This window comes from Porites lutea, chromosome 1 (assembly GCF_958299795.1).
Source record: "Porites lutea chromosome 1, jaPorLute2.1, whole genome shotgun sequence".
NCBI lineage: Eukaryota > Metazoa > Cnidaria > Anthozoa > Scleractinia > Poritidae > Porites > Porites lutea.
Window position 1 is genome coordinate 2608835 of NC_133201.1, and position 10503 is coordinate 2619337.

At 39.3% G+C, this 10503-nt stretch overlaps 1 protein-coding gene across 1 annotated transcript; it reads right to left on the bottom strand.

Moving 5' to 3' along the window:
* Positions 1 to 6224: 6224 nt before the first annotated feature.
* Positions 6225 to 10076, bottom strand: LOC140942334 (ras-related protein Rab-13-like). The gene is made up of 3 exons (XM_073391295.1): positions 9860 to 10076; positions 9494 to 9542; positions 6225 to 8869 (listed from the first exon to the last, which is right to left on the bottom strand). The coding sequence occupies exons 1-3, from the start codon at positions 10008 to 10010 to the stop codon at positions 8518 to 8520; spliced, it is 552 nt and encodes a 183-aa protein (XP_073247396.1). The 5' UTR covers positions 10011 to 10076; the 3' UTR covers positions 6225 to 8517.
* Positions 10077 to 10503: the final 427 nt, after the last annotated feature.

The following is a 10503-nucleotide window of genomic DNA, read 5'->3' on the forward strand; positions in this document are numbered from 1 at the left end:
TTGGTCAAAAATATAGAGACAAAACAACTTTAGCTAGTTAAAGCTAGACTTTGAGCCTTTTTGCTTCCAAAAAGCCGGCCGGGCGCTTTGCGCTACTAGTGGGCTATAACATATAGCCTAGTAGTAGCTCAACCAATCAGAACGCAGCATTGATAATAGACCACTAGTTGGAGTTTACTAATTAGTGTTATTCAAGAACCCACGAGACAAATTGCAAATCTTGACTCTGGCCAAGCAAATTTATCCCGGGCAAACTGATTTCTTTTTAAATCAGTACGAAGAGGCTGTAAAAAGACCTTTTAGAAATGTTAGATCACTCTAGCCTTGATGACGGAAATATTGACAGCATTTTTGTTGTACCACCATGCGGAACACCTTGCTTCAGTCAACATGGTGGAGGAGGCTAAGACAACAAAGTTACGAACTATCGTCGATTTGCTGACGGAGATGGAGGAGCCGGCAAAAAATTTTCATTTCAACCAGATGTAGGGTACACTGGTGCCTCAGGAAGGCCTTAGATTCGTGTCACTAAAGAACAGTTAACCTGTCGTGCGGATAACGGCTTTAAGGGAACAGATATGAATTGTATGTTGAGCATTTCTCAGGCTACACTCAGCAGGCGGCGTAAGGATTTTAACCTTGAAATTTCACATTCATTTTCAACCATCGACGATGATACCTTGGATGGTATTGTTCGAAGTAAAAAGGAGGAGTTCCCTAACAGTGGCGCGCTATCGAATGGTTTGGGGTCATTTAAAAGGAAGGCGACTGGTTATTCAGCAGTCCCGTGTTAGAGGAAGCCGTTGCGGCGAATTGAATGCGCTTAGATGGCTTCACGTAACAGAAAGAAGAAAATACAAAGTAGCCAGTCCAAATGCTCTTTTGGCATATTGATGGACATCACAAACTCAAAAGGTTTGTTTCCCAAGCCTATGCATTAGCCGTGTTTATAGCCATTTGTGTTTATTCTCCTATCCTTTATCTGATTGCTGGTGTTGGCAACTAAATTGGAAACGTCCAGTGAAAGAAGCCATGAAAATGAAATGTTAAAAAGACAAATATATAAACAATTTGTTCAAGTCTCAGGTCTTTGTGGCCCCGCCCACAGTTTCCGAGTTATTTGCCGAAACGTTTCACGCACCTTCATAGAGCTTTGTATGGAGACGCCATATTGGTGTACCGTTTTGGTGCACCAATATGGCCGCCGGAATCAACAAAAACATCTGGAGTTCACTTTTTCTATAAAAGCTCTATCTTTTCACTCGAGAACTAGCACACGGGCGCATAAACATATCTTCTTATACTTGAAATAGTTATGCTGCTGAAAATCAAGATCAGAGACCTTTTTCCAACGAGACAGCATTCCTATTTTGGTGTCACGCACTGTGAAAACTCGGAAGTTCAAATTGCTGTATTTTCGAAATGAAACAGACTAAGGGAATATAAACATGTACAAAGATTTACTTTTTGCTGATCTTTAACCTAGTGTAAGTAAAAATTCGTAAAACCTGGCTATTTTGACTTTACAATTTGATGACGTCACTGTGAAAACCATCTATCACTGAAAAGAGAGTATAAGAAAATCCTTAAATTACCTGCATCCGTACCTGGTTGGATATAATCACACTGGCGTTTTTACGATTTAAGAGATGCTACAGTTCGGCATATTTCCTCACTCGAGTCCATATAGAAAAACGTTTTGTTGAAAAGATCTGCGACATTTTTGTAATGCTCGATTTGTTTTTCCATACAGCGACTATCCCATAACCAATCATAGTTTTCGAAATTGAACAAGTTGACATGAATGTTAGTTTGATTATATTTCCTGCATAGATCGGCACAGAGTTTTATTCCAAAAGAATAACATAGGCCTTCAACCAATGTGTCATTGACGAAACGTACCGTTGGTTCTACTGCATCCATGTATTTTCCATTGAGCATGAAGTGGCGTACGTGTATCGAAGAACGTGGATGTGGTATCTTTTCCTCTGGCTTGACTTCAGTGAAGAAATAGTCATACGGTACCGAGGCGTTTAATGCGGGACGAGTAGGTTTGACATACTGCAAATGCCATGCGTATTCATTTCTGTGGTAGTACCACATGTAGTTGCACATGGTACTATAATGGCAGTAACACGACCAATGCATATTGAGTTTGTGGGTTGTTTCAGAAATAACTTGTTTAAAGTCTTTACCGTGCAATTTAGCCACATACTGACGAAATTCTCTGATATGTGCCGTTTTGAATGTCACGGGGAAATAATGCATACACTGCATGACTTGCTTTCGACCAAGTATATAGGCAGCACTTTCAATCCAACAAGGAATCCTAGGGTCTCCGATTCTTCCCGTTACCACAGGTTTCCCATCTTCCAGAATTAAGCTTGGCGTAACTGCTGTCGTGAAAAGTGTGTCTACATCAACGAAACCAACATACGTGGCATTAGTACATAAATCAGCATGCATCATGTCCATGTACATTCGCATCTTCCCCCAGTGATGAATCATCTCTTGAGGATATGGTTCCATGTAACAAACTCGTAAATCTAGCTTTTTATTCTGCGTTGTCTCATTCAGTGTAGAACCGTGTTTTCTGTCTTCTTCACTTTCTTTATCTAAGACGACAACAACTTTTGAATTCTTCGGCCAAAATAATGACATGCTTCGTAGGACCCAACTTTCAGCTTGAAGAGGAAACTGTTTAATTGACGGAGTATATCGTAGATAAACTTCAAACTCATCTAAAGGGTTTTTAGACTTCGCAGCTGACTCCGTTGGTTCTTCAACATTTGATTTTTTCACTGCAGTAGAAAATTTTGCTGAAGAGATGACTACATACTCAGAGAGTCGAGGATATAACCATGTGCATACAAGATATAACGATACGACGGAAACCATCGGTAAAACAAATAATGCTTTCCTTAAACGTGGAGCTCTTAGAGCTTTTAGACTTTGCCGCAGCCTCCACTGATTCTTCAACATTTGCCTCCTGTTTCAAGCGAGTCGAAAAGTTAGCTGAAAAGATACCTGCGTACTCAGAGGGATGTTTGCTTTTTCCAACATATAACAATACGACGGGAACCAACAATAAAACAAATGCTACTCTTTAAGGTCGCGCTCTCATTTTGTCCGTAACTGACGTAAAGAAGCCAAAAGGGTAAAATAAATACGTTATAATAGTGTCATAATAAATAAATAAAACTATCTCCTAGGCAGCTGGTTTGTACCTTCATGGAACGTTCCTTCTCAAGGGCAAAAATAATCAAATAACGCAGTAATTTTTAAGTTAAGTCACTGATGCCCTTGTTAAAAATAAAAATCAGCGAATGTTTTGCAGAATGCGCAATTATATATATAACTGGATTTTGGAAAAACTTGTTAGCAAAACAATAAACTCATTCTACCGCTTGGCAACTTAAAACAATATATAATCATTCAAGGCCGATCGCATAGTAATTTAGTAGGCCCTAGAAGCATTTTGACGAGTCCAAATTTCAAGTGCACATCACCCCAAATTAGTTTTTGACTAGACTAAAAATAGAAAAGTTGTAGAAAACGATGCCGCAATTTTTTTTTCGATTTTAGCTTAATCTGAATTTTTTACAGATTTTTAGAAATGGAAAATTTATATCTTAGGCCGTGACATTTTTGGCCTGAGGCGAGTGACATATTTTTGAGGCATTGTTCTCCGTCACTGCCCAGTGCGCATGTCAGAGTTTGACGTACATCCGCTCAAAATAGGGAGTTTAATGCGACGACGGCGAAAAAGTCACTTAAATAGTGGCTTTTAGCGCGTTCTTTAAAATTTCAGCGCGATTATCCCAACTCGCTCACTTTGTTCAATGTACAGTATGTGGTCCTTGGTCCGGCCGGTTTTACTTTGTGATGTAATTTTGGGAGAAAAACAAAGTTTCAATACAAGCGAAACTTTCGGAGTGTTTATTGATCTGTTTGCCTTCTTAAGCTTGATTTCGCGTTTTCCTGATGTTAGTGAAGGTTGGGAAATTCAGGTAACGCATACGTAGGTGAATTTTGTTCTGTAATTTTTTTTACTTTTATTATTATTTTTTTTTATGGTTAGGCCATCCCCTTTTTTTTCTTCGTTTAACGTGGAATGCGTTTCCTGATATTGGGTCGGTCGGTCGGATTGAAAAAAAAAAAAACTAAAAAAAAATCACAAGAAGTCTCGGAATAGTAGGCCAGGTAACCCAGGACGACATTAAAAGTTAACATTCACATATTTAGATTAACAAAATGTACAATATACCTTAAAAAATGTTCATGTTTTTGTTCCCGTTTTTCTCTACGCCGTTAATATGCTCATTTTTCAGATTAAAAGAATTATTTCAATTGAAAAATGGTGTAACTACGTCGTTACTTTTTTGGGGGGGAAATGCCATAAAATTTGGGTTGCTCGGACGACGGTAAACGGAGAAAAAAAAGAGGATGGCCTTACTTGGATATATTTTGAATTCAGGCATATGCAATTAAGTGCGTTAAGAAAGCTAATTTTGGGTGTACGTGGCATTCAAGAAATTTTCTTTCGACTTGCAAAACAAATTTGTTCGAGAGGTTGAATTTTAAAACCAAAGTTATAGATGATATTAATTTAGGCGAAACAAGTTGCATACTTCAAAGCCCTAGCCAGAGACGCCTCCATTTTTAGATGGCGAGAAAGAACTTGTGGCAACAAAAGGCGAAAAATGCCTTGTTACAACTGACATATAAGATGGAACTTGAGCATAAACATTGTAATTAATCATTGTAATTAAGATTTGCTATTCGGGTTCCTTTTCATTTTTTTTACTTTTTATTAATCTTAGGTGGGCCACACTTTGCGATATCGCATTTTCCGATTATTATAAATCTATTTTTTTTCATGTCGGTTCTAGCGCTTTCGAAATTTGAAATGTCCGCAAAATTATGGACCGAGCGTTTATTACGTCTTAGCGGAGGGGGTGGTTTCAGAAAAGTGTGGTGTATCAAAACTTTACTCCTACCCCCCAAATAAATAATTACAATAATTTACCATGATTTTCAGGGCGATCCCCAATTCATTTCATGCTAGTTTTTTTTAGAAATGACTCCCTATAAATTTTGCATATTGTGAAAGTGACCCTTCACCCAATTGCGAAGTTTACCACACACTTTATCTACAGTCGTGTTTTACTATTTACGGCTGTTACATCCAATTTCAATTCACGCCCGTTACTGCATGCATTGCTCCTGAGAGAGGATAATGGGAACAGAGAAGGCATCCCGCGTACACACCCTACTCCATAGCTAATTCGTCTCGAGTTATTTTTAAGACCACAGATCCCGAGGGGGATTAGACAACAGCCAATCGCATAGCGCGAATGTGTTCCGCGTGGATGACCCACGCTCAGAGCCACGCGTCCTTCACGAATTGACGCCGAAAAATATGGCGCAAGACGCGGAGAGCGATATTGCTATTCGTTTTGTCAACGAAAACTACTAAAGAGAGATTTCTGCTAAAGCTGTGTCAGCGAAACGGAAATTAAAAAAGGATCGCCTTTCCTCTCTTGTATAGAGCTAACAGTACAGCAGGGAAATCCTTAACAGACTGAATATTCTCTCAGGATCATTTATAATTTACAGTTTGAAGAGAGCAATTTCTGGTTTGATATTTATTCTTTTATTAGTCTTTTATTATTCAACAAAAATAACACTTGGCGTCCTACTTGCTTTATTATACAAACGACCGGTTTCAATAGACCGGCAAAATTTCTCATTTTATTAAAGCACTGAGTTTACGACAACTTCGAGTTAAACTGATTTCACGGGTTTTCCCAGGTGAGCGCCGGCTCATTTCGCCTCAATATTCAGAAATGCTCTCGATCTCTTCACGCTTTCATTGCCTTTCGCCCGACATGTTTTGCACGGCGTTTAGTCATGCGAAACCTCCACGAAACATCCACGCAGCGCGCGAGGTAACTTTATCCCAATTCTAAAAATAACTCGAGACGAATTACCTATGGAATAGGGTGTTATGGGAGGTGCCTTCTCTGTCCCCTTTATCTTCTCTTGCCAAAGCCAATCAATACTTTGAAAACGACCCCCAGAAAAATTTAGTGGGAGCCCTAAATATTGTATATGTCTTATCCCGTGATAATGTCATAGCAACGTCGAAACGTTGCACAAAAATCTTCGCTGTGATTTTTATTCTTAAGAGAATAATCATAATAATACGATATTTACTAACGCCGTTTCCTTTTAAGCCCAATCGCACTTTACAACAATTGTTCGACAAGAAAACTACAACTGCTGCAATGATGGTAAAATCTTGAAATAATTGTTAGAAAAAATTACAAAATATTCAGTTTGAAAGTAAGGCGTCCGGCTAATTCTCAATTCACACCAATTTAAACAGGGCTTGAAAAGAAAAAAAAGAAATTCAGTGACGAAAAACTGTCAAAACTAGAACACAGTCTTTTACACAGAATTCAAATTAACTGTTACATGTTACATAATTGTACTACTTTTGCCATCACTAAAGAACAACGTAATCAGCATTTAAACGAAACCAATTTTAAACTGTGTTTAACTCAACAGCTTTTAAACATGTTTAAGCTTTGGTGTGAATGGCGCTTAACTCTACAAGAACCAAAAGCTTTAATTATGTATGTATTCAAATTAAAAGTCACAGGATTGGAACTCTTGTGGCCCGTGTTTTTATTTAAAATCATTTAAGAGATGAGGTATATATAGTAACAAGTGTACTGTTTCGCGGGTTATACATTTTTATAACTAGCGTGTAGCTTTTAGATTTATTGACCAGCTCAATCTAGAGGGTAGTATTCCTTTATGATGAATCCACGTTCCCAGTGACGAGCTCTGTTTAGCCCGCCAATCAGGCGACTTTTTTGTGCGTTTTTCTCTGCGCTCTTGTTTCGTAAAGTAAGGGGTAAAAAAGAGAAAACAATTGGGGAGGGGTGTTCGACCCCTTTTCAGCTTTCGCGCGGCTGCATGGTTTACTTTACGAATGACAAGTGAAGAACACACCCCAGATAACCGGCCCGCTATGCGCATGCGGGCTACGGTCTGTTGTTCACTACAGTGCCCATTCTTGTCCCCAGAGCTGAAATTCTTTTGACCAGCGCCACGGATCGATAGCCCTGGTTGGTTGAAGGACGACGCGCCAGCGCAGTAGCTGTCATGTTTGTAACTGTTACAATCTCGTCTCCAAAGTCCGCGTTGGGAATGAGATTGTAACTGTTTAGTAACGCAATCTCGTCACCCGAGCCTTCGGATCTCATGGATGCACATGCTTGCGCAATAGAGGAGAGCTCTGGGGTCGATAATGTTAGCAACAGTAATTGCTGACATTTCTTGGGCTGCGCAGAAAGCCAATCGCAGACTTGCTGTTCAAAAACCAGCTAGTCCTCTTGAACAGTGGCACTCAAAAAAGTGACAGCTCTGAGGACGAGAATGATGGCGCCGATTAAACAGACGTAATTATTGTAATCCGTATCCTTAGTATTTTTCCTTTCCAGTTTTTGTGTTGTACGTCATTTCCACCTCTCCCTTTAAAACAATTTTTATTGCGACATTCTCCATCTACATAATATTGTGATTGCTACATAAGTTCAGTAACATCTGTAAACAGACGTACGTTTTGTTAATTGCTCCGCTTCTTAGGGCCAAATTTAGCGTTGTCACTTGTACGTCAAATCCCGGCTTTGGACGTGTTTAAACCCTGCTTTTTTCCGGGGTTCGGGGGCCTGGATTTCATTGACTGATGCATCAGCATATTTAGATAAAAGAATGAATTCATCTTCATGATATCACACATAAAATTGCACCGGCAAACAATGTTTAAAATAAATAGCTTGAGAGAACAGCCGGCATTTCACTACGTCACCACTGGTTTCCCCGCATATGACGCCTGAGAAACGAGCGCAGAAATTCCATACTGATGACGTATCACCACCCAGATTTGGGTAGCGCTTCTGATTGGACTATTGATTAGACTATATGTTATAGCCCGCTAGTAGCGAAAAGCGCCGGCTTTGAAAACCAAAACAATGGCAGCTGAATAGATGACCCAGAGTCCATTCGGGCTCGAGGAATAATTGTTAAATATTCCTTAGCTAACCCCAGTAATAGTAAAATATATGGAAAAGAACCTCCTTATAGCGAATACATTTCATCAGTCTCTTGGCCCTTCGTTGTATCGAGGTTCCACTGTAGAAGTCTTTTTAACAATTGTTTTAATATCTAGTATGAGGAGCCGCTGATGTTAAATAAAAACACCTTTAAGTTACTTTATATAGTTTTTGATAGATACATAGATCTTCCTTTTACCTGGTACCACTACCTATCCGTTGCATTTCAAATAGACTACGAGTAGTCCCCCATTTTCCCTCGGGGATAGTAGAGCGAGCGAAACGCGAGCGCGCGGGAAAATGACCCCACGCGAGAAAAGGCGACACGCGGCGGAGAGAGAGAAAAATGAATGGGGGACTGCTCGTAGTCTACATTTCAAAATGTCATTAATTATTTATTAATGTCACAGAGCAGTTTCATTGCGGGCTGTTCTTGATCTTTCTTTAAAATGTCTTGTGTTATCAAACTTATGGCCTGATCCAGGTTATCTGACTCAAAAAATCTCATTCCATGTTCTCGAGCATATAGTTCTCCTCTCTCCGTAGTGACTGTTCTTAACGCCTCGCACCAGCAGCGCGACTTGTTTGCAAACAGTAGTTTTTGAAAGTCTTTTTCACTGGCGTTCTGTTCGATGATGCTTAACCAATTACCGATGCGGTTAAAAGATGTGTCATCTGTGATGTCATACACGAGGATAAAGCCGAGTGTGCCGTGGTAGTAACTAGGAGTCAAGGCCTGGGAGCTAAATTTAAAAAGTATTTTTGAGTTATATTTACGCGAGAGTGGAGCCCGTAGTAATAGAGAGACTAAGAGTCACGTTTACGGCAAACGTCAGATTCAAGTTGAGAATTTCTCAGAATAGAAACTAAGCTGTAACAGGCAAAGAAAACTATAAAAGAAGCCGGACCTCGCGTGTTAAAAATGACGGGATCAATTTACGTTAAGTGCCTTAAGAAGACTTTTTTCTGTGCCTCCTCTTAATTTCTTAACCAATATCATTCCTAGGGCAATTGTTTATAATTTTGTATTGTCAGTGATCTAATTTTAACTTTTACTCTGTTTATCGCACGACTCGACCTGACAGGGTGCATCAATTAATTTTGAATTCTTATGGTTTTTAAATAAAGGATGTGATGCTGATGATGATGCTGATGATGACATCATCATAAAGAAATGACATGATTATGACGCCAGAGTCACGTTCGTTTTCTTAAACTGACCTTGGGTGACCTGTGTTAAAAATCAGCATTGCGCAATCTAGTTCATCCACTCTTGCCCCAGTCCACCCTCGAGCTCGTTGGCTAGATGTTCAGCGATATATAATTCATAGGAAACCCATAGGAAATAAAACATTTGGTAGACTTACCTTTCTTGACCTGTTATGTTCCATATTTGTAGTTTGATTTTCTTTCTTTCTGGAGATTGTAAAAGCGAACTCAGAAATGCCAGAAATGCATGAGGTGTCACTAATCTTTACATGTAAACTAAACACGCAACGCTAACACATCCGCTATCGAACCAACTTCCCGCCCGTCTGATTAACAACTGTTGTTTTATTGTACTCCCGTTTCCTCATAACCGGGCAATTCGTCGTTCCAACTGATAAAAATACAAATAAAACTACTACAAGTAGAGCAAAAGTAGTTGCCTGAATTGCCGAGTTGTTTGTAAATCATTATCAAAGGCATTATAAAGACACGAATAGTGTCGCAGCTCCATCTTTTGTACTCACCGATTTCTAAGGTCTTTTTCAGGAATTCAACTCCAATATTTGGCGTCGAAGTGGGAGTCTCAGACGCTGTGGAGTGTGGTAGAGCAGATCTTCCCACTTCTACATCTCCAACAAGCAGAATTTTAAAGAGCAAATGATAGTTCATCTCCATTTCTTCGTCTGTGCTCGTTCCTGTTCATTGAACCCGCGACAAATTATGATTAGTGTCAAAGATAAACAGACACTGGCGGCGGCGGAAGGATCCACGCGCTATTTTGACAGTTACGCTAGCCAGTTGAACTTGATAAAGTCACGACAGCTCGTTCTACCTCTACCACCAGTACTTCAGGAAGATTTTTTACGTTTCAGGTGTAAAAAATATCAAAATGTAATCAATTAAATATTGTTTCTCCGTCAAGTAGACAAATATAGTGAGAATTAAGTCTTTTGTCTGGTGAACAAACGTCCGCAGCAGATGTACTTGTAAAATGTAAAATAATAAAAGCTAATTAGAATTTTTTGCTTATCCTCGTTTAAGCCTATCTCTAGTCCGGTTTTGAGTCATTATCCAGTTTATTCTTGTGGACTTGACTTATGTTCTGCGAAATATGCAATAATTATAGGGGATTAACACAAATCAGTAAAGATAACAATTTTATTCAAAT

Excerpts from the sequence above, each read along its gene's own strand:
- LOC140942334 (XM_073391295.1), bottom strand. The coding sequence starts at position 10,010 with ATGGAGATGAACTATCATTTGCTCTTTAAAATTCTGCTTGTTGGAGAT. Across the intron at positions 9,543-9,859 it reads GAAAAAGACCTTAGAAATCG|AAAGAAAGAAAATCAAACTA; the intron begins GTGAGTACAAAA and ends TACAATCTCCAG. Across the intron at positions 8,870-9,493 it reads AACATAACAGGTCAAGAAAG|CTCCCAGGCCTTGACTCCTA; the intron begins GTAAGTCTACCA and ends TTTTAAATTTAG.